Below are 24267 nucleotides of genomic sequence, written 5' to 3'. Positions count from 1 at the left end.
GCACAATCTAGATACTTTTCTGCTTCTGTGGATTGAGTCTATTTTAGGGACTGAGTCTATTTTACATATTCTCTGCTTCCTATTCCACTGTATCTGCTTCCTGGTTTTGCTCCACCTAACCACATACAAAGGAAATGAGAATATATGTAAAATAGACTCAGTCCCTAGAAAAACCCTTAGCTGCCTTTAGCTGCAATAGAGTGCTGTCCATTTCTAGGATAGATATAATATTCAGCTTGCATTGGGCTAAATTTTTGCAGGTGGCAACAAGGGGTGTCTGACAGTGCCAACATCACTTACCATCAAGCACTGTCCCCAACTACCTAAATAAAATAAAATTAATGTCAAAATGCCATACATGAGCAATGTATTTTAAAATATTAAATTGGGACAGAGTATGGCATTGCTTGGTAATCTGGGTGGGAGTTATAATCCAAGTTTGGGAAAGAGTAGTACAGAATCTCCGGATGGCCCCATTTGGAAACCTGGGGCCCTAGACTGCAGCTTTCTTATTACACTATTTCAAAAATTAGCTTGTGAGGGAAAATATCAAGCTAAATTCTTTGCTGACTTTATGTCTCATGCCTACTAGATGATAGATAGATAGATAGATAGATAGATAGATAGATAGATAGATAGATAGACAGACAGACAGACAGACAGACAGACAGACAGACAGACAGACAGACAGACATTTGCATTTCATGGAGGGGCTTCTGCTGTGAGAATTCCAGCTTGCAGAATAATCTAACATCAGTTATATTGTGTGTGCATCCTTTTTTGATTGTATTATAAAGTAACTGTGCAGAGTTCTGATATGTACGTATTGGGACACACCATATGAAGAAGGAAAGAATGTTGAATCATTTTCTTTCAAGTCATTTTTCTCTTTAGATTTTGTCCCAGCAATTTCAAAGTAAGTCTACAGATGTTCAAAACCTTCCATGAATGTAATGAAGCTGATTTTGGATGGTTTGTGCATGAATGTGTTTGGGATGTTTTGTTCCAAATAGAATCCAGAGTGGGGCTGATTGATTTTGTATGTAATTCCAACCCACAAAGATGGAAAATAAGTTTTTAATGCTCTGGTCCATGCTACTTAATTAGATGTTTTATTTCTTTGCAGTTGGAGTATTTGTTATTGCCCAGACTGGCTTTTGGTTAGATAAAAAGATAAATAAATAATATTGTATTTCTTGAATTCTGCTGTCAGTGCAAAAACAGGAAACATTCTTACTGCTGGTTTCTTAGGCTGGAAGTGTCTGTGAACTGGGTGGACTATTGGAACATAGAAATAAACATCTAAAGACTAGTGACAGAACTGTAAAAAAAAACCTTTTTATATTAAATTACGTTGGAGAAAAATTAGAGAGCAGATTTTAAAAAAAGGAATTGCTCCAAGAGATCATTTATTTAATTCCCTGTTAACCAGAGGGTTTTGATTGCCTGTCCTCTTAAGCAACCTCCACAGTTCGAGTTTCTTTTTTATTGTGAGAAAGAAAAGAAAAAAGAAATAAAATAAAAATAAAACTAGATAAAGTAGAAGAATGTGGGTTAGACAGCATCACCACCAGATGGATTCGTAACTGGCTGACCAACCGCACTCAATGTGTAGTCCTCAATTAAACTGCATCTACATGGAGGGAAGTATGCAGTGAAGTACCCAAAGGCTCTGTTTTAGGCCCAGTACTCTTCAACATCTTCATCAATGATTTGGATGAGGGGATAAATGGGGAACTCATCAAATGTGCAGATGACACCAAGCTGGCAGGAATAGCCAACACTCCAAAAGACAGGCTTAAGATACAGAAGGATCTTGACAAACTTGAACATTGGGCACTCTAATAAAATGAAATTAAATGGTGAAAAGAGTAAGGTTCTATATTTAGGCAAGAAAAACAAAATGCACAGGTACAGTATAGGTGGTACCTTGCTCAATAGTAGTAACTGTGAGAGGGGTCTTGGAGTCCTAGTGGGCAACCATTTAAATATGAACCAGCAGTGTGCACCAGCTGCCAAAAAAGCCAACACAGTTCTAGGTTACATAAACAGGGATAGAATCAAGATCACATGTTAATACCACTTTATAATGCCTTGGTAAGGCCACACCTGGAATACTGCATTCAGTTTTGGTTGCCACTATGTAAAAATTATGTGGAGACTCTAGAAAGCGTGCAGAGAAGAGCAACAAAGATTATTAGGGGTCTGGAGGCTAAAACATGAAGAACAGTTGCAGGAACTGGGTATGTCTAGTTTAATGAAAAAAGGACTAAGGGAGACAAGATAGCAGTGTTCCACTATCTCAGGGCTTGTCTGAGATAAGAAAAGAGAGACAAACTATTCTCCAAAGCACCTGAGGGTAGACTAAGAAGCAATGGGTGGAAACTAATCAGGGAGAGAAGCAACTTAGAACTGAGGAGAAATTTCCTGACAGTTAGAACAATTAGTGGAACCGCTTGCCTCCAGAAGCTGTGAATGCTCCAACATTGGAAGTCTTTAAGATGTTGGATAGCCACTTGTCTGAGGTGGTGTAGGGTTTCCTGCCTAGGCAGGGGGTTGAACTAGAAGACCTCCAAGATCCTTTCCAACTCTGCTATTGTAATTTTAATAAAAAGGAAAAGAAATAAAAAGAAAAGAGAAAAAGAATACATTGCAAAATATATAAATTGCATCAGAAGTTGCAAGGTATTTTGGTAAGTTTCATCTGTGTGTCAATATAGGATGGATAGGTGGTGATTTTAGTGAGGTATTTCCTTCTCCTCACTCATCTCCTTGCTTTTCAAAACAGCCCCCTTAAAATAACAGTTGCCCCTCTCCAACCCCATGACACGTATGTCTCTATATGTCTCATTACAAGGATCAAACCATGAACAGAGGAGCAGCTTTGTTGGTCAAGGAAGAGGAAGGATGATATGTAAAGAGGCTTGATTTTAAGTGGTGCCACCAGCTTCCATCACAGTGGGATGAAACAAAGAGAGACCCCAGAGCTCAGTTTATATCATGTAGTAAATGAGTAGAATGATTAGAAAATGTTTCTGGCATCAAATATTTTAAAAGAATTATTGATAAAAGTAGTCTGATATAGACTGATGTAGAAACTCCAGCTTGTAAGTATGCATTGGCCCCTCTCTTGATGTCTTTCTACTAATCTGTGTGAACAGTCAACTCTCTTAATTTCTTAACTGCATTTTTTTCCCTAAATAGTGCATTTCTTCTCATTTACCATGTCCTGAAAACAATGTAGGAGAAAAGCAGGGGAGAATAAAACAAAATACCTAAATAGAAGTGGGCAGTTTGTCTAGATGTGGGTTAGTAAATCTTAAAAATGGTTAGATTGTGATTTAGTGATATTGGAAAAGGATGTATCCATATAGGCTGAGATGGCATTTTACTTCCTCTTTAGTTATCTTAATAGGTCAAGTGTTCCAACTGGTATGTTTAATGTGATTTCTGAGCCCTGCCCTGTTTTGGTGGTAGCAACCTTCACTCGCTTGGTATGCCCTAATTGTAAATGGTAACATTTCCTCATCCAAAATATTTTTTAATATCTGCTGTCAAATATAAAAGATGAAACCATCATGTTTTTCATATCATTGCTCAATAATTATTTATGTATCTGGATAAAATTGGAATTCATGTCAGTTGCATCAAAATAAAGTTGATGGACCAAGAGTGGGGAAGAAGACAGAATTGAGCTTTATACATAGATTCAAAGAAATAGTGCTCTTCTTCTCCCCCAAAACAAACTTGTATTTAGCCATCTCTACACATTTTTTTGTCTAAAGAGGATGTGTGAGAGCAAAGCAAAAACAGAATTTAAAAGCAAGATCAAGTCTATGTAAACAGAATAGAAAGGGAAGCAAAATAGAGTTTCTGCTCAAAGTGAAACAGGGCTGATCTTTTTCTTTTCTTTTCATGCCAAGTGTTGCTTCTACCTCTTTCTAATCCATCCACGAGGAAAAAGTACTACAGTTCCTCTACTGGGGTGATATAGCAAGCATGGATTTGGGTCTCATCTATGGGCTGTTGAGTGAAGAAGGTAATCTGGGCCTATGACACCAACCTACTGGCAGCTCCCTCTATTTAAGAACCTTAACAGGAGCAGGAACATGACACAGTAAATGGAATTTTCCGTGAGCTACTGGGGCCCCTAAAGTAGCTATCAGTGCTAGCCTGCTAAGAGAGCAGTACAGCACTCATTTGATTCCTAGATTCAAAGCTTGGTTTATATGTCATTTTAAGCCATCATGTGTTTATTTGGTCTTGGCTTAGCATACTGCATGAATCCAGCCATTGTAGTTTATAAACTACAGTTTATTGTGGGTGTATCTAGCCCTTAATAGCTTATTCAGCAAACTATAATGAGTGTGATATATGAATTTAGTCTGAATTATAAGTGATATTCTTAATCATAGGCCATTATGTTTCTTCTAGCACTTTCCCCATAAAATATGAATATTGATTTCCCCTCCTTGTATGGGAAGGAGGGGAAATGGAGGGATGAGAAAATTTTATGCGAAGTACTGCTGTATAACCCAGAGTTTTAGTTATGACTTCATTGTTTTGTTCTGGATCTAGTCAGACTGGGGGTCCCGGTGACTATAACAATAACCTCCCTGAACTTTTTTCCTTTTGAGGAGGGGGGGTTATTGGGAAAAATGCTTGAAACTGACACCATCCTACAAGCAATCTTTGCCCTAAAAGCCATCAGTTTGATATAACTGCTAAATTAGGGGTTTATTTTGAAGAAGATTTTGACTCTGAAGTATGGCAGAGCTTGTCATTTTGTGGGTTCTTTTTGTTCTTCCGATTTTCATAGACAACAACTTCCTGGCAAGTTGCTAATTTCCTCTTTTTTACAAACAGTGAAGTGTGATAGTTTATTTAAAGTCACTCATGAATGTGCAGGAGATTCAGTTCCCAAATTCTTCAACCAGTACACTTAGCTACTTCTGAAAATTCTGGGAGAGGAAGTTCACACAATTAAAGTGGGCTTAGATTGAGGAAGGGGTTCCTTTCACTATCCCCATGCATTTATCAAGCAGCTGTATAGTTCACTTGAGTTGGATTGAAAAAGGAAGACTTACATACTGAAAATGTGATCTTTAATCATCTGGAGCCAGTTTAATGTATTGCTTAAACCATTGGGAGAGCATGACTTCTACGAAGCCAGCTAGGTGACTTTGGGTAAGTTACTCTCTTTCAGCCATAGGAAAAAATCAATGGCAGGTGACTTCTGAAAATATGGTCAAGAAAACTTCATGGACTTGTCCAGCAGTTGCCAGGAATGAACACTGACTCAAAGTGTAGGCGCATGGAAACACACACCATCTGATCAGTTGCCATCGCATCATCCCATCATTTTGAGTAACTTGGAGAAGCAGGATAGATTTCTATAGGATCATATCACACAGCTGCCAAGTAAAATTCTTCTATGGTTACTTTTTGGCTCAGCAATACTGCTCCAGTACCACTACCTGGAACGTCTCTGGAGATAGGAGGGGAACCATTGTGAATCACCCATCCCAATCCACAATGCTATTTCAAATGATCTGAAGAATTATATCGAATATCAGTAACAATTCAAAGAAAAGGGAACTTTTCTCCTGTTCCTCTTTTATATCAAATTGTTAGTCAGTGCAACCACAATCAATTTCAGAATGAAATTGGCTAGATAATATATTTTTCCACTTACAGCTAGTGAAACAAATATTTTACCCAAGAAAAGAATATTTGCACAATGAGCAAGAAAGTTCGCATTCTTCAGAGTCAGGCGTAAGCCCTTTGAGGTAGCAAAACACTCCCTGTGTTGTCTCACTGCAAACATTTTCAGATGATGCAGTTAAGTCAGACCATGGTAGCCATGGTGTCACATTCAGATCAAATGGATGGACCTTTGAAGTGCCTTATGCCAGTGTTTTTCAACCTTTTTTGTGCAAAGGCACACTTTTTTCATGAAAAAAATCACGAGGCACACCACCATTAGAAAATGTTAAAAAATTTTAACTCTGTGCCTATATTGACTATATATAAAGTAATTCTCCCATGGCACACCTTACACTATGTCACGGCACACTAGTGTGCCGCGGCACAGTGGTTGAAAAACACTGCCTTATGCAACTGTCAAAGGACTGATCTCTTTCACTTATCCTCCAACTACTTGGAAAATCTCAAATGCTTTCACTATCTTTTGATAGGTATACCTCAGGGTTGCAGATTTTGGTCACTATTGTTTCAGAACTTGCAATCCTTTGCATTTCACCCAGCCCATTTAATTTGATTACATCACAAGAGTTTTGGAAAAGGCACTAATTCAGAGCACTTAATGCACGTTTTACAATATTTTACTATGATGTGGCACTGGTGGATTTACTGAAGAATTTTTGCAATAACCAAGAAGTCTCCTAATTAAACCTGTCAACAATTTTGCCTTAAAAAATCAATTTTCTTTGGAAGAAGAATGAAGTAACACATATACTAGGGTGAACATTGGAAGGCTTTTTTATTTACATAAATATATATATAAATTTTTTTCAGAAGACAGGTCAACTGCACAATAAAGCCTTGTGCTTAAAAGCATTCAATCAAAGCTAACCTTGTAAGTGCTTAATGAAGGTTAAAACCCTCTGTGAATTAATTATTGTTGCTAAGAACCAAAGCAGGAAGTAATTGGATAGTTTCATAAAGCTAATCTTAGATCTGCATTTATGATATTCATTAACATGAGTTGAAGTGCGCAGTTGGCAAAGGTACCATTCTCTGATTTATCATAGAGAAAATTTGTGCTACCCTAGTTTTGGTGGAAGAAGCATTTATACAGGTATCGAGAAAAGATGTAACTCTGTGAAGAACTTAACAGGTCTTTATGATTATGGGTCTCAGTGAATTATTGTAGATTGGTCATTTTTATAAAAGACCTGATATAATTCTAAAGTGTAATTTGTTTTCTGTTTATAGAACAAAAGTTTTATAGGTATCCCACATGGCTTGATTTGTGGAATTATGTAGCAGAAGCTGTTTGGGATAAGAACAGTTCAGAAATGACTAAAACTCAAGAATTTTCCATCTCTTGAAGATTTTAAATGCTTCCATTTTAAATTTACAATTTAAATATTTGTAGGTTTTGAAGTGGGTTTCATTTGGCTTTTAATGTTGTTTGCCACCTTGAGTGTTCTACAGTCTTGTCCTCAGAACAGCTGTTTTCATTGCATAGGGAACTGAACTGGAAAAATGGAAGTTGGGGCTGATATGTGTATGATGTTTTATAAGAATCTCTGAAATACTTGAAAAGGTAGAGATCTCCCCCATCCCTCACCCCCACAGTTATATAGCCAGATAAGCCATTTAATTATTAGCAGAGTTAGAACAAAACATTTACAGTAAGCAAAGGATTTTAAGATTACTTGTTATGAGCAACTTCCTTTAGCTGCTTATGGTAGAAGAGTCATATTTGACATTCCTTGGTAGAAAGTTAGAATACAGTAGAAAATTGTCTAGTTAAAATTTCCAGGCAGTCGTCAGGGAAATTTTATGGATGATGTCAGATATACTGAAGTCTGGACAACAGCATATTTCCTGATTGGCTAGGGAAAATAATTAATTGCACAATTTTTCCAGTCAAGGACCTCCTACCTATAGCATGTTAAAGCTCTTTTGGGAAGTTTCTGGTAAACAGTTCTCTGAGAAATGGATCAATACAAATGCTAACTTATTGTCCTTATTATAAATCCTACCAAAACCTTCCCTAAATATGATCAAAGTACTGTTTTATCTCTTGAAACAATCTGGGCAAGTTTGATTGATAGGAAATTAATAATTATCCTACAGTTTAATAGTAATAGTTAAAAGTTAATAGTTAAAGACAAGAAAAAGGTTAAGGAAACAATTGGTCCATTGCTGGGAGAAAGTGGAAAGAAGGTGACAAGCAACAGGGTGAAAGCAGAACTATTTAAGTCATTTTTTGCATCTGTCACAAAGGGATAAAACAGTCCAACCTATCAAAACAGCAGCACAAAAATCAGATTAGGAGCACAAATTGAAATAGGGAAGAAAATGGTAAGTGAGCACCTGTCTACCCTAGACGAGTTCAAATCACCAGGACCGGATGGATTACACCCCAGGGTTCTGAAGGAACTGTCAAGACGAGATCTCAGAACCACTGAACTATATCTTCCCTGGAGCACCAGGGAACTGCCAGATGACTGGAAAAGAGCTGATGTGGTTCCCATCTTCAAAAAAGGAAAAAAAAACCACAGATCCAGGAAACTATAGACCTATCAGCCAGACCTCAATAGTTTCATAGTTTCATAGTTTATTGACATTTATAGGCCGCCCTTTTCCCTGAGGGGACTCAGGGCGGCTTACAATTAATAGGGAGGGAGTGCAAGACAGAACACAAGAAAAAAAGAAAAATGTGAATAAAAAAATAAACCAGTAAAACACAACATTCATTCAGCATTCGGGTGGGGCGAGGTTAGGGTCTTATCCCCAGGCCTGACGGGATAGCCAGATCTTGAGGGCTGTGCGGAAGGTCTGGACGGTGGTGAGGGTGCGAATCTCCACGGGAAGATTCAATACCAGGAAAGATACTGGAAAAGATAATTAAGCAACGAATTAGCGAACACCTAGAAGTAAACAAAGTAATAGCCAAAAGCCAACATGGGTTTGTCAAAAACAGATCATGCCAGATTAATCTTATTGCATTCGTTGACAAAGTGACAAAATTAGTGGACCAGAGGAATGCCGTCAATATAGCTTACTTGGCAAGGCATTTGATAAGGTAGACCATAACCTACTACTAGATAAAGTAGAAGAATGTGGGTTGGACAGCATCACCACCAGATGGATTCGTAACTGGTTGACCAACCGCATTCGACGTATAGTCCTCACTGGACCTGCATCTACATGGAGGGAAGTATGCAGTGGAGTACCCCAAGGCTCTGTTTTAGGCCCAGTACTCTTCTACATCTTCATCAATGATTTGGATGAGGGAATAAATGGGGAACTCATCAAATGTGCAGATGACACCAAGCTGGCAGGAATAGCCAACACTCCAAAAGACAGGCTTAAGATACAGAAGGATCTTGACAAACTTGAACATTGGGCACTCTCTAATAAAATGAAATTCAATGGTGAAAAGAGTAAGTTTCTATATTTAGGCAAGAAAAACAAAATGCACAGGTACAATATAGGTGGTACCTTGCTCAATAGTAGTAACTGTGAGAGGGACCTTGGAGTCCTAGTGGACAACCATTTAAATATGAGCCAGCAGTGTGTAGCAGCTGCCAATAAAGCCAACACAGTTCTAGGCTACATAAACAGGGATAGAATCAAGATCATATGAAGTGTTAATACCACTGTTTAATGCTTTGGTAAGGCCACACTTGGAATACTGCATTCAGTTTTGGTCGCCATGATGTAGAAAAAATGTGGAGACTCTAGAAAGAGTGCAGAGAAGAGCAACAAAGATGATTACGGGACTGGAGACTAAAACATATGAACAACAGTTGCAGGAACTGTCTAGTTTAATGAAAAGAAGGACTAGGGGAGACATGATAGCAGTGTTCCAATATCTCATGGGTTGCCAGAAAGAAGAGGGAGTCAAACTATTCTCCAAGGCATCTGAGGGTAGAACATGAAGCAGTGGGTGGAAGCTAATCAAAAAGAGAAGCAACTTAGAACTGAGGAGAAATTCCTGACAGTTAGAAGAATTAATCAGTGAAACAGCTTGCCTCCAGAAGTTGTGAATGCCACAACACTGGAAGTCTTTAAGAAGATGTTGGATAGCCATTTGTCTGAAATGATATAGGGTTTCCTGCCTAGGCTAGTTGGACTAGAAGACCTCCAAGGTCCCTTCCAACTCTGCTATTGTATTGTATTGTAATTTATATTAGCATAAACATGATTATCTCTAGGTAATCCTCAACTTACATCCATTTGTTTAATGACTGTTCAAAGTTACAGCAATGCTGAACAAAGTGACTTATGACTGGTCCTCAAACTTATGATCAATACAATGCTTCAACTCTGTGTTAAGCAGTAACAAGATTGCCTCAATACTTGAATTCTGTAGGTCGAACTTCCCATCAATCTCTGCAACTGGTATAAGTCAACTAGGTAGGAGGCAAAAAATGAGGATGGGTGTGGCAGAAACCAGTGGTAGAGGAGAAAATGAGTACAGTATTTCCACATGTTCCACAGTATGATCAGTATTGTAAGAGGTAAAGCAGCTACAGAAGTAGCCAGTTGAGCTGTTGGCATTTATGAGTCTGGGAGAATTTGGTCATTAAACAACAGCCTTACTCTACAGACAGAAATTCCTTAGTAAGGTATTTGGATGTAAGAGGCATTAGCTTGCAATCTCTGTGAATGATGCCTTTTAGTGGAGAAAAATGGGTTCAACAGTCTTAAATAGATAAGTACATGACTTCATATACAGTATATGCGATATAACCACATGTGATATCGTCACATTGTATATACAGTATCTGTCTTCATAGGATCTAAGACTGATGTTTCAGTATCTTATTTCTTTTTTTCTATGCTCAAACGAAATGAAAGAAGAAAAGACATAGATTTGATATAATAGCATTGCTGAAGAATCTAGCCTCTCTCTGTTTTTAAAATTGGTATCCTTCATCACCTTTAGTTGGTTTTTAATAGAAACAAGGAAAAAGGAAGAGACAGTCTCCCGGAAGCAGGGATGGAAGTGATATGATTAAAATGAAGTATCTGATTAAACCTGATCTTGCATCTGTTTCATCACATTATGCTATTTTATTGGGCATACTTACATTCTTCTTTATGCTGCTAAATGATGTTAGGTGCATATGCATAAAAGCTCTTACCTGGCAGGCATTATTCTGGTCACAGCTCTTCCAGATTCATAGCACTTTGAGCACCTACATAAGGGAACTTAATTTGTTCAAGTTTACCTATTGAACACTGAGAACAGATGGTCACCACTAATTGATCTCATGGGTGTTTCATAGGACAAGAGATGGAACAAGGGTACTAGCCAGAGTACTATTTCCGAAGCCAAGTTCGCTCTAAGTGTTTCCTAGAGACAACTTGAAAACAGCTGACGACATCCACCTGGTCTATCCTACCTATGTTTTAATTTGCATCTTTGGCCCAGTGTCATGCATCTTGCTACTGTTAGCCAAATACATTCGGTTGAGTGAATGGTTTATTTTGCTTTGAATTCAGGCTTTGAAAAAATGTGTGTTTTGTTTTGTGTACAAAACAAAAACATTGTTGAAGCAAACTAATCTGGACAGGTTACTGCTTAGCTGGGCCAAAGCTCAGAACATTTTGGTTTCAGGTTTCAGCTAAAGTGCAAATCTTAGGGTCTTACAAGATAAGATAAGTTGAATGGGAAAAGCTTTATTTTTGTCTTCTCTTCATCTTTCTTCTGATCAGTCTCTTCCTGTTAGTCACATACACAGCCAGCACAACCATCCTTCCCCAATCTTTCTATACTTTTCTTTATCTCACTAGCCACTGCTGATAGCCTTATCCATTCCACACTGGATTCCCATCCTAGAATGCTGCCCCCCCCAGAACACACATCTTTTGAGTCCTTGCCTGGATGAGACATGCTGTTGGTCTAGGCATGGATCATCCTAAAAAGTTATTCCCATGCACAGATTTTGTACCTTCCTACTTTGAGCCTCTTAAACCTGTTTTGCCAAGTTCTGAATGACTAGACTTAGTGATTCTGCTGAACTACTTGTATCATTTCTTTATCCATAGAATTATCATAGAGCAGTAGCCCTTACATCTCTGTAATAATTTATGGCTTCGGTTTGAACACATTACTATGTCAGGTTTTCTGCATATTTAAAAAGAAAAAGTATGTAACATGAAGCCATGTTTGGGATTTACCAAGTCCTTCTATATGTTTTCTGAACATTTCAAATGTTTATTTTACTAAGTGACAGCAAGCATCTTTCTGTTTGGAGCTACTGACTAAAGAACACCTTTGAATATTTTATCAGCTTGTTTTTAACTGAAAGCCCCCTGCCCCCAAATTGTTTTGAATTTTTACAGCACATGAGAAACTCAAGAATGTGGCTGATGTTTAATGTGGTTTCACTAAAATTGCCTTGGATTGCAATACGTATTGTTCTTGGTCAAGTTGGTCAACATGAATGTTTACGTCCTATGAGATTTTTTAAAATTAATGCATTCTGATTGTTGTTTTTAAACTAGATGATCAGCCGCCTAAAGCTAAAGCCTGGATGGATGTGAGGGTCCAGTCCAAGGATGAACCAGTAATATTGAATGGCTCAGAAAGTACTGATGATAATGGCATTGTGAATTATGAATGGACACTTCTTTCTGGTGATTCCTCAGTGGTAATGGAGGTAAGATATATCAACACTCTACTAAGATTCCCTTCTATGGCACTTTAAAAATTCCCACTTAAGCCACTGTAGCCATATTGGGTATAAGAAAAAAATAAACTTCACATTGTTATTAAGATAATATAGAGATTATAAAATACTTGTTGATTTTTTTAAAAATTCCTTGGAATTAGCATGACTATATAGTAGAGAATGTGATACACTTAATATGAAGACTTTTTTCCTCTGATAATACATTAAAGGTAAAGGTTCACCTCGCACATATGTGCTAGTCATTCCCGACTCTTGGGAGCAGTGCTCATCTCTGTTTCAAAGCTGAAGAGCCAGCGTTGTCCGAAGACGTCTCCATGGTGATGTGGCCAGTATGACTAAACGTCAAAGGCACACGGAACGTTGTTACTTTCCCACCAAAGTGTTCCCTGTTTTAATACTTGCATGTTTACATGCTTTCTAACTGTTAGGTTGGCAGAAGCTGGAAAAAGTAACATGAGCTCACTCCATTACATGGCGCTAGGGATTTGAACCGCCAAACTGCCGACCTTTCTGATCGACAAACTCAGCGTCTTAGCCACTGAGCCACAGCGTCCCATAATACATTCCATCCATGTAATAGAAAAAACTATCTTTACTCCTCTAGATGCTTTTATATCTTTCAGCAAAGAGCTGCTGAAATTTCCTGCCGGCTTCTCATATCATGTACATTTTTGCAACTTAACAAAGATGATCTTTTTATAGACTGGCTAATTTAGTTGTTGTTGAAGTTTTTTGTAAACATTATCAATTCCATCATCATGACCACTGTGAGCTTGAACAATGGATTATTTCTGTATTCAGTTCTGAAAAAAATCAGCTTTAAAAAGTTGTAAACATGATTTAATGTAGTCAAATCTAATCTAAATACAGATTCTTATTTCTGAGAGTTCATGGATAGAACAGTATGATGTATGTACATGAAGAGTTCTCATATGACTGAAACACATCAAGACTCATGCATGAATAATTAATTATAATTATATTGGGCATCTCCATGCCTGACAAGTGCTCCCCATCAAAGCAATGTTTTAGTCCCTTTCCCATGTAAGCAAGTATGTTACATAACTGAGAGAGATTCAAAGTACAAAGATGGGATGAGGAATACGATAGTCCTCCCTCCCTCCCTCTCTCTCTCTCTCTTTCTCTCTCTTTTCTTTCCCTCTCTTCTCCTTTTCTTTTCTTTCTTTCACATACATTTATTCCCTACACAATCTCAGTGTTAGGGGAAGTGCTCATCTAAACTGTAAATCAAAGGACATTGAAACTATTTACCCAAAAATATTAGAGCATTTTTTCAAATAAATCATGCATGTATGCAGTGTTGAAAATGAGGCTACATAGGACGTTTTCAAGCCGGGGGTGGGTGAGTGCACCCACCCGCAGTTCAGCACTACTGGTTCGGGCAAGCTAGTTCGAACTGGCTAAATACCATCTTTGATGATCAACCCTCAGAGTTGCATAGATAAACTCTAAAATGAGGGGAACTAAGGAGACCTATTTTTGCTTAGGTCATTTTTATTTCTGATTTTTTTTTCCCCTTGTACTTTCAGAAACAGAATGATATTATGATGCTTTCAAATCTGAATGAAGGGATTTACATCTTCCAATTCACTGTAACAGACACTGCGGATCAGCAACACTCCATCAACATCACTGTCACTGTACTTAATTCTGATCAGACTGTAGGTAAGTCATTTGTAGATGCACTTTTTAGCCTGGAATCAAAACGTGTCAATTTAGCTTTTGCAGATTGCCAGCCAAGATCACACTCAGGAGTCATATAGGGTACAAGTATGAAAACAATAAAAGTAAGCTTTTAAGAAGGATAGTAAACTTTTCTTTTTTTAAAAAGTTAATATTCTCTTTAGCTTTTCAATGTTTTGGAACACAATGAAATAGCCCCAAAGCTATTCATAGTTTTAACTATGATATATCTGATTTTTGGTGCTAATAACATTTTACTAAAAATTGGTGCCATAGATTGCCCACATTTTGAGGTAGAAAATATGTAGACTGTACATTAATTCCTAAAATATGTTTAAGGCCATTTTTAAGAAGCCTAAAACATTATGTGTCCTTAAAATATGGAATTGGTAGTTGTGAACAATGTCCAGGCAGCACTCTATGCAATAACCTATTAATGACTGCCAAAGACATATGGATTTTCAGTCTCTGAGCTTCTCTTTCAGGAAAATATTCAGTCATGCTGATAGTGATTCTGATGTATGTAATTATTTCCTGCTTTGTTCTCTCCTTTACTGACTCCAGCGTAGCCACATATGGAATAGTGTTAGACAGGCAGATAGGCAGATGAATAGCCAAATAGTCTGCTCTTGAAATGGTGTTGATTGGAGTGGTATCTTAGGTCAGGAGCCTTTGTACACAAAGAAAAATGCAATTACTTCTTAGAATTGTTAAAGTTCCTCCCACCATCATTTTAAAACAACAAAAAGCTCTTCCTTGTTTTCCCCATGAAATCTATTGCTTCTTTCTTTATTTTTTATTTGTAAGAAGAATATGAATATAAACTTTCATTTATATATGTGTGTGGGTATTACAAAATATATATAAAAAGAAAAATGGAGCATGAATATTTTACCCAATAATGCTTGTACTATGTGATAGTTTAAAGCCAATGCTAGCCCTTCCCCACCAAATGGCAAGAAAGACCCAAAACTTTTATTTGGGGATAGCTAGACATATTGATATACTTTAGGCTTTTTAATATTCTGTTGTAAGGTAACCTTAAGAAATCCCTGGGGGCACTGATATCTCATATTTGCTATTAAAATATATTTACTGATTCTGCTGGAAGAATATACTCCTTGACAGCTGCCTGCTCTCCTCTTTCTTCCAACTGGCCACACCATAAAATCTGGAGAAATCGGCTAGAATAGAATTTATGCCTTCTCTTACCCTTACTGTGAGAATTCACTTTCCTTGTTCTTTCTAGATCATTGCTTGGTTCCTTATAAAGTGGGACGCTGCCGAGGCTCCTTCCCTCGCTGGTACTACAATCCGGAAATAGAGCAGTGTCAGCAGTTCATTTTTGGTGGCTGCAATCCCAACAAGAACAATTATGTAAGAAAAGAGGAATGTGATCTTGCCTGCAAGAATGTTCAAGGTTCGTATATTAGAAGATATTGTTTCTCTATTTTAAAGATTTAAGTGGGGAAACCTAACCAATTCAGAATTATTTTGACACTACTGAATCTTATAACTTTTAATCGAGTTAGGCTGATTTGGCTGGCTTCATTCTAATGTTTTAATCATGATTTATTTAGTAAACCATAGTGCCGCAAATCACACATAACAAAAAAAGATGCTTTTCAATACATAGTTATTAGGTTCCAAACTTTTCCAAACTGGAACTTTTAGGGTTTGCTGGGCTAAAACCCACATAAATTCCCAATTAGCAAGGCTGGGCCGCAACTATTAACTATCACTCAATATCTGGAGGACATTATCAGGTTGAAGAAGGCTGAGCGAGGCTATAAAATCAGGGATACTTTCTATTTATACCAGTACAGGGAAGCATACGATTGGCATTTGATTGAATGAAAAGTATTGCCTCCACTATGTTTCTATGTGTGGAGAAATAATTGGAAGTGGCTTCTATGCATTAGATGTATGCTTCTGGTATGCTTCTATGCATACCAGAAAAGTACATAAAGGACGTGGTTTGTATTTCCTGGATTGGCAGATCTCTAATCCCTATTGTTTTGTTTTGTTTTGTTTTTTAAACTAAATTGGTAAAGTGGTTGGATTGAATGTTTCGATGAGAGCTAGTTGAAAAATTGAAAGGACAATATTCTCACTCTAATTTCCTTCTTTTCAGGTGCTGTTGAAAAACCCCAAAAACCAAGTAAGTTCTTCTGTACTTTTCCATGATAGCATTCAACTTCTTTTGAACTTCCTTACTGACATGAGCTTTAGTGGTATATCTTTGGTTGATATCATACTCTGTGTTTTTGTAGCACTGCAGTGAAGCACTTGCAAATACTTTTCTAGAATTATTCCTCAATTTACAAGCACAATTGAAGCCAGAATTTCTGTTGCTAGGTGAGACAATTGTTAAGTGAGTTTTGCCCCATCTTATGATCTTTCTCACCGGAGGTTAAGTGAATCATTGCAGTTGTTAAGTTAGTAACACAGTTGTTAAGTAAATCTAAGGTAAAGGTAAAGATTCCCCTTGCACATATGTGCTAGTCGTTCCTGGCTCTAGGGGGCGGTGGTCATCTTCATTTCAAAACCAAAAAAACAGCACTGCCTGAAGACATCACCGTAGTCATGTGGCTAGCATGACTAAATGCCAAAGGTGCACGGAATGCTATTACCTTCCCCCCAAAGATGGTTCCTATTTTTTTTACTTGCATTTTTACCTGCTTTCGAACTGCTAGGTTGGCAGAACCTGGGACAAGTAACAGGAGCTAACTCCATTATGTGGAGCTAGGGATTCGAACTGCTTACCTTTCTGATCAACAAGCTTAAGGTCTTACCCATTGAGCCACACCTTAACTTTACTTGTTAGAAGGTCACAAAAGATTCAATATGATCCTGGAACACTCCAACCATTGTAAAATATGAGTCAGTTGCCAAGCAAGTGTGAAAAACAGTCATGGGCCACTTTTTTCAGTGCTGTTGCAACCGTCATTAAACAAAATGTTGTAACTCGAGGCCTACCTGTACTCTATTTCTGCTGTGCCCAAAGAAGAAAGAGATCTTTTTACCAGAATGTCACAAAGATAAATCATCTTTGCTGAGAACTCTTGTGAACTAACCCATGTTTCTCATACAGCATGCAATGGAAACTGCCTACCAGACTATTTCAAATGTGAAGATGGCTGCTGCATTGAAAAAATTCTGGAATGTGATGAGAGACTAGATTGCCGAGATGGGTCAGATGAGAAATCTTGTGATTCATGTAAGTTGGTGACCCCTTAACTGTCTTGGAATAATAACAATAGAAATGGAATTGAAGGCCACTGAGTCCAACACTGCTCACTACAAGAAATTAAATTTAAGTACCGTATTTTTCGGAGTATAAGACGCACCTTTTTTCCTCAAAAAAGAGGCTGAAAATCTGTGTGCGTCTTATACACTGAATACAGCATTTTTTTTGCCTCCTGAAGCCCCGCCCCTTCACCAAAATCACTGCATACCCTTATGGAGGCTTTCAAAGCGCTCCTGGCGGCTGGGGAGGATAGAAATGAGCAAAACATGGGCCGCTTTTTGCCTTCCATCCCCCAGGAGCATTCTGTAAGCCCTCCCCAAGGCTATTCATGCCTTTAAAAGGGGGGGGCATTTTCGTGAAAAAATGGCCGTTTTGGGAAGGTTTGCAGAGTGCAAAAAGTTTTTTTCCCCTTTTGGAAAGCTCTTTAATTGATTGATGAGAATTACATTGATCAAGTGCTGTGCCAGCAGAAACAAAGTCTGCAGATTGTCAGCGATTTCCTTCTCCAGTACATGGATAAATACACCTGGAAACATCTACCTACCTACCTACCTACCTACCTACTCTCTCTCCCTACCTACCTACTGTATTTCTCTCTCTCCCCCTCTATCTACCTACGTACCTACTACCTACTCTCTCTCTCTCCCTACCTACGTATCTACTGAATTTCTCTCTCTCTTCCTCTACCTACCAACCTACCTACTCTCTCTTTCTCCCTCCCTAAGTACTTACAGTATTTCTCTCTCTTTCTCTCTCTCTGTATCCCTCTATCTACCTACCTACTTTTTTTAAAATTTGCCTCTTCAAAACCTTGATGCATTTTATACTCGTGCGTCTTATACTCTGAAAAATACGGTATATTCCAAACATATGACTTACATTTTTTTCTGTTCAATTTTTGATGGGCATCTAAAGGTTACTGTGAAAATGTAGTCGAGCTGTTGGATAGACCTTTAGTGTGATCTGGCCTCTTAATTTTCCTGGGAGAAAATAATATATATAGTGCACCTCTTAATGTGCACATATGTGTGTGTGTATGTGGGTATAAGTTTGAAGTTATGTTGAAGAGAAGCTTTTCTGGCTCGGGTATGAGATTGAAATAGGATTGTTTTTAACTTAAAACAATTCTGGTAAGATTGGAGAGCTTCCTAAAAGGTCAGAATAGCTTATTTTGAATTTAAAATGGCTGTTTTTAATGTGCATTTAATTGCATGCATAGCTTTCTATTCTAAGAAAGAAAAATGTAATTATTTATTATGCGAAACAAAACAGCAAATTAATGTTGTGCAAAATAAAGTAGAATATTTGCATCATTTATTATTATTATAAAACCTCTCTTTTCTTACATCATCCTTGGATTGATTGGCCTCAAATATTGTTTTAATATTGTTTTAAAATTTAGTATTAAATATACCTAGTTCTGTCTAAAGCAGATTAGCAAATGAGGTAAAGAAATAGAGGCAGAGTGGAATTAACAAAATGACCAGACAAAAATGATTTTAAAATATGTCACTTCATAAGAATGATTTCCATTTTCAAATAAAATGCATGTCTGTAAATCATTCTGAGGTCTGTTCTTTGTCTCTTTTAGATATTCAAGGATTCAATAAGTTACAGAAAATCAATCCTTCTAACAGAAGTAAGTATGTTATAAAATACATTTTATATTTGAATTACATTTGAAAGAAATTTTAACACATTTTAAAAATCTATGTTTGCATCACTCCAAATATAATTGAAGAAGATGACTGTATTTATGTAGAATTTGAACTGGATTCTGTTAAGGAATTAACTACTCTGGACATATTTGAGTGTAATCTTGAATAACTTTTATTATTGGGAAATCTCTCACATTAATAGATATGCTCAATTGGCTATTGTCCAACAGTCAAGTGTTTTAAAGCATCATGTTTCTATAAACACAGATCTGCTTTAAGCAGCACAATTTGATAGTTAAAATAGCTAAAGGCAAAAAAATTGTGGAACTGTAAAGTCAAATATAGTATAAATATGGACATGTAGTAAATTTGCTTGTGGCAGTCTTGTGTAATGAGGGTGAAGGTTCGTTCTCGCCTGGTAACTAAATGTTTGGAAACTAACCCACAAACTTGGAGAATGAACTTTCACTCCCATCTACACCCAAACTACAGATATTCCCCACTATCGCAAAGTCTTAAGTAAGCTGTAATAAGTAGAACTTGTTACAAAAAAGTAACAATAGCAATTCATTGTTACAGTTAAGCTTATACTCGCTTTAGTTGGCTTTGTTAGTTGTAATCAGGATGCGTCCTAGCCAAGACTTCAAATAACCTGTGTGAAGCCTCAAGTGCAAATCTGGTGTTAGAGAGGTCTTCCTAGCGCCTGAGAAGGACTTGGTAGCCCTGAGATCTTCCATAGCCTCTTTTCTAGTTCATAAGCCCCAAAGGCCACCTGGGGCACATCATCCTTGCCAGAGGGGGAGTGCAGAGTTTGTCACATAAGCACAATGAATGAAATCATGAAACTATGTCATTTTGTAATAGTGTTAATCGTTGTTATATATTTTTTAGAATTTTTGATAAGTTGCATAAAAAGATGAAACCTTCTCTGAATGTTTGTTAACTGTCCTTCATCCTGTAATGTTTAGGATTAGCTAACTGTTGCAAAAGAACAATAACTATTATAACAATGATGCAAGGTATAGTATTTCTCTAAAATTTAAATTTTAGAGTCATCGAGGGTCAAGCAGCATATAAATTTAGTATGTTTAATATTTCTATTATAATTAATACAAATAGACCTTGACTTATGATAGCAATTGGGACTGGAACATCTGTTGCCAAGCAGTGCATAAAATGCAACTGCATTGCTTAGCAACAGCGATTTTTGCATTCCTGGTTGCCATCGTTAACTGAATCCCGTGGTCATTGTTAAGGCAAGAAATTTACTGCTGGCTTACTACAACCAAAGTCAGTGGGAAAGTCAGCAGGCAGGTGAATGATTGGTGTCAGGTGAGAGAGAGTGTGAGTGTAGGAGTTTGGAAATGGTGTGCAAGGATGTGCAAAAGACCTGGGACTGGAAGGGTGCAAAGATGTGTGCAAGAAGCATTGATCGGGGTAGTTGTGACAAGTACGACATGTCAAGATGGGTGTGTAGGGATGCACTATTGGTCAGCATGGCACAAAGGCAGAGGGGTTAGAGGATGGTGCCCGGTTGGGAAGACTTTCCCCAGTGACTTGCTACCTACCCTGCCAGCTTTCCCATTGACTTTCTGGGGAAGCCTGTAGAGAAGGTTACAAATGATGTTCATGTGATTGCAGGGTCAAAAGCAACTGGTCGAACGTGCGAACCTGTTGTCAGGCACCCAAATCTTAATCACCTGACTGGGACAAACAGAACTCCAAGAACTGGTCAAAGCTACCATTTGTTCAGCACCATTGTAACTTTAAAAGATCACTGAACAACTGGTTATAGGTCAAGGTTTACCTGTCATACATTTTAAGTTTTAAAGCTAGTTGTGCTACACAGGTAGTAGGCCAATTCTCTGAGCGCTAATGGCTTTGTCAAATACTTAATCATGATAGGTCCATAGAATTGGGAGTACAGTTAATTAATAGCTAACAATATTTCTTGTTTCTTTCTGGTAGCTTATTGTGTGAATAAGCCCGACACTGGACGATGTGAAGAAAGTATACCTCGCTGGTACTACAACCCTATCACTGAGAAGTGTGGTCGCTTCACCTATGGAGGCTGTGAAGGCAACAAAAATAATTTCGAACAGGAAGAAACGTGTTTGAAAGCATGTAGCGGTATCACAAGTAAGAAGAAAATCTTTTAAAAGTTTTTTTTTAATCAGTGTAGTGAGACTTCTACAGCACTCTGTAGTATTGTTGCTAGAAGCTGGTGTTTTGCTTTGCAGTATGCTAGTTTTTCGTTTTTAAGGGACACGGTGGCTCAGTGGCTAAGATGCTGAGCTTGTCGATCAGAAGATCAGCATTTTGGTGGTTCAGTGGTTCGAATCCCAAGCACCGTGTAACGGAGTGAGCACCCTGTTATATGTCCCAGCTTCTGCCAGCCTAGCAATTTGAATGCATGTAAAAAGTTCTGGGATGGTAACCGCACTCAGTGCGTCTTCGGCATCTAGTCATACCGGCCATATGACCACGGAGACATCTTCAGACAGTGCTGGCTCTTCGGAATGGAAACAGATGAGCATCGCCCCCTAGAGCCAGGAATGACTAGCATGCATGTCCAGGGAACCTTTACTTTTATCTTATGCTAGTTTTTATTTAATTACATTAATTTAAAAAATTATTTAAAAGGTCAAGTGGGCCAGGAGAGTGGTAGACATCAGGAGAAATGATGTCTCCATTTTGACTTTCCATAAAGCTGTCAAGATCTGGTGATCCTGGCAGGCCTGGGGTTTGCTGGGGGGCAGAGATCTGTCTTGTCTCAACTACTAAGAATGCCAATTTTATCCACCCAGGATTACTATTTTTGTTTTTATGCTATTTATTACTGTGAGCATTTAGATTTTATCATTTTTATGTTGGATGCTTTATTTATTGTTGCCTGTTGTCCATAATACCCTTTTGGGGAAATACGTGCCTATATGAATTTGATTATTATGATAATCTGGTCTTGTGGCAAAGGTACCAGCTAGAAAGCTGGACAACATGAGTTCAAGTCCTGCCTTAGGCATGAAAGCCAGCTGGGTGACCTTGGGCCAATTATACATACTCAGCCCAACTCCCCTCATAGGGTGGGAGTTTTGAGGAAAATAGGAGGAGGGAGGTATATTGGATGTGTTTGCTGCCTTGAGTTACCTGTAAGAATAATAAAGGTGGGATACAAATAAATACTAACTAACTAATAAATAACCTTCTCTGGGCACAATGGCATCCTTGGGTCTCCCCTGCCCTCCTGAGGATGGTTACTTAATAGTAACTATTAAGCAACTACTAGTAACATAATATTATAAGTACATTGTTGTCTCCATTATTCTGAACATTGTTACATAATCTTGTATTTTCTTTTAATATAGAAGAAGATATGATTGGTGAGAGATGGAGAGCATACGAATATCAACAAGCTAGTTTAAGTATGTAACAGCATTCCAAATAACTCTTGAGTCCCTGTTTTCTTCTTGTTACGATTTTTATTTTTAACAGCAACTTGCCTGGAATTTTTGGGTGGTGGAAAGAAGTATGACGTCCTTCTAAATAAAATGATTTATTTTACTGACAACAAAGCATATACCACTAAAGAATAAAAACTATGGAAAATGGGGAAATAAGATGTTACATAACTTGCACTTTTGCTCCCACAAAAAATATTGGCTCAAGAATTCTTTATAACCTTCCCCCTCTAAAAACATTTTTGTTTTTGTGGAGTATGGTATAATTTAGATATCAAAGCGCAGCAATTTTTAGGAACTGTATTAAGACCAGCATTTCCCTTTCCACCCCCAGTTTGTTTGTATATATCACATCAGCAGGTGTGCACATCTAAGAATGTTACGTGATAATTATAGTTTCCTTAAGGTGACCTAGAGCTGGATTTAGACTGATCCTATACTGTCATTTTTTTTAAGGAAGCGTCCTACAAACATAGTATTTAATCTGTTTTTGAATGGATTGGGCAGCCTGCATAAAGCAAAAACGTATCTTAAATTTTTTGCATAATAAAGCATTCTAACAATTTCAGTATAATCATGATTTTCTCTGTCCATCTCCCACTCCTGCTCCATCTCTCATAGGTGCTTTTGAAGTGGCCGTCGCTGTGCTCCTCGGTGTCTGCATTATGATAGTGCTGGCTGTCCTTGCCTACTTCTTCCTAAAGAATCGAAAAACCTATCGAAGACGTCGTCAGTCCCCTACTGTGGCTAATTCCACTCTTTCTTCCGTCTTATCAACTGCTGAAGACACAGAACATCTGGTGTACAACAGCACCACAAAGCCCATCTGATTCTGTAGAGCTACCCTCCATTTTTGGGAAGGACAATCGTACCAACTGCTTGTAATACTTGTTTGTGGGGTGGGGTGGGGGAGCGGTGAGGGGATCTATTGAAGGATTTTTCCTTCCTTTTTTTCCATGTTTCCTTAGACTATCAATTAGCTGCTTACAAGCTCTACCTGTCCTGATCCTGTGATAGTTTCTAAGGTTACAAGGAGTGACCAGAAGATTAGCCCGCTCTGATACTACATGGATGGCATTTTGCATTCATGTTTCCCTGAGTTTTATAATGAAGGTTATTTTAAATTTAAGGACTTGTTATATCTATTGAAGGAACCATAATTTAATCTAGTGAATGAGATTCTTCTTCCCACAAAACTCATTAGTGTGTGTGTGTATGTGTGAGAGAGAGAGGGGGGGGGAGGGAGGGAGGGAGAGAGAGAGGGGGGGGGAGCGGAAACCTATGTTGCCTTAAAGCCACCCTCTGTGGGTTTTAACTGGTACAAAAAGTTTTGCAGTTTTGAGACTTGTATTTTGATGGAATACTTTGATGGACTAATTAAGTAAAAGTGGAATCCTTTTCACAAATTTATTAATGTCTGTGCTGAGGCCTGAGCTCATCTCATCTATTCCAAATATCTAGGTTATTGTTAAATGGAAGACAGACAACGTTGTGATTTGATCTGAATGCATATAAGAGGAAACAGAAATTAGGTCATGGCCGAAAATCTGGCCCTGCCTTTCTCTTCTGGATTTCCCCTACCTTCTAGTTATCATTTCTAGTTCAATATTACTGTTTTGATTTCTTCATATCTATTTATTTTTAGAATGAAATTGTGACAGAAAAGAGGACATTTCTCATTCTCTAATTTGTCTCCAACTATACAATTTCATTAAGTAGTTAAATAGCATACTTATATAGGGGCAGTTTCAAAATTAGCTTTTCTTCAGAGCTAATTTTCACAAGATCCTTGGACA

The 24267-nt window shown here is 37.8% G+C and overlaps 1 protein-coding gene across 1 annotated transcript in view; it reads left to right on the top strand.

The window, feature by feature from the left end:
- The window catches only part of SPINT1 (serine peptidase inhibitor, Kunitz type 1), a 30794-nt gene extending 7082 nt beyond the window's left edge, over positions 1 to 23712 (top strand). The window contains exons 2-10 of the mRNA XM_014061460.2: positions 12214 to 12368; positions 13952 to 14087; positions 15355 to 15525; positions 16240 to 16266; positions 17200 to 17325; positions 18947 to 18994; positions 20982 to 21152; positions 22379 to 22435; positions 23093 to 23712. Coding sequence (XP_013916935.1) covers positions 12214 to 12368; positions 13952 to 14087; positions 15355 to 15525; positions 16240 to 16266; positions 17200 to 17325; positions 18947 to 18994; positions 20982 to 21152; positions 22379 to 22435; positions 23093 to 23301 — 1100 coding nt within the window. The 3' untranslated portion in view covers positions 23302 to 23712. The remainder of the gene's footprint in view (positions 1 to 12213; positions 12369 to 13951; positions 14088 to 15354; positions 15526 to 16239; positions 16267 to 17199; positions 17326 to 18946; positions 18995 to 20981; positions 21153 to 22378; positions 22436 to 23092) is intronic.
- Positions 23713 to 24267: the final 555 nt, after the last annotated feature.

This window comes from Thamnophis sirtalis, unplaced genomic scaffold (assembly GCF_051295495.1).
Source record: "Thamnophis sirtalis isolate CommonGarterSnake01/CBP01778 unplaced genomic scaffold, rThaSir2_p1.2 scaffold_1, whole genome shotgun sequence".
NCBI classification, from domain to species: Eukaryota; Metazoa; Chordata; class Lepidosauria; order Squamata; family Natricidae; genus Thamnophis; species Thamnophis sirtalis.
Note: the sequence above shows the minus strand (reverse complement) of the source record. Positions and strands in the feature narration are given on the sequence as shown.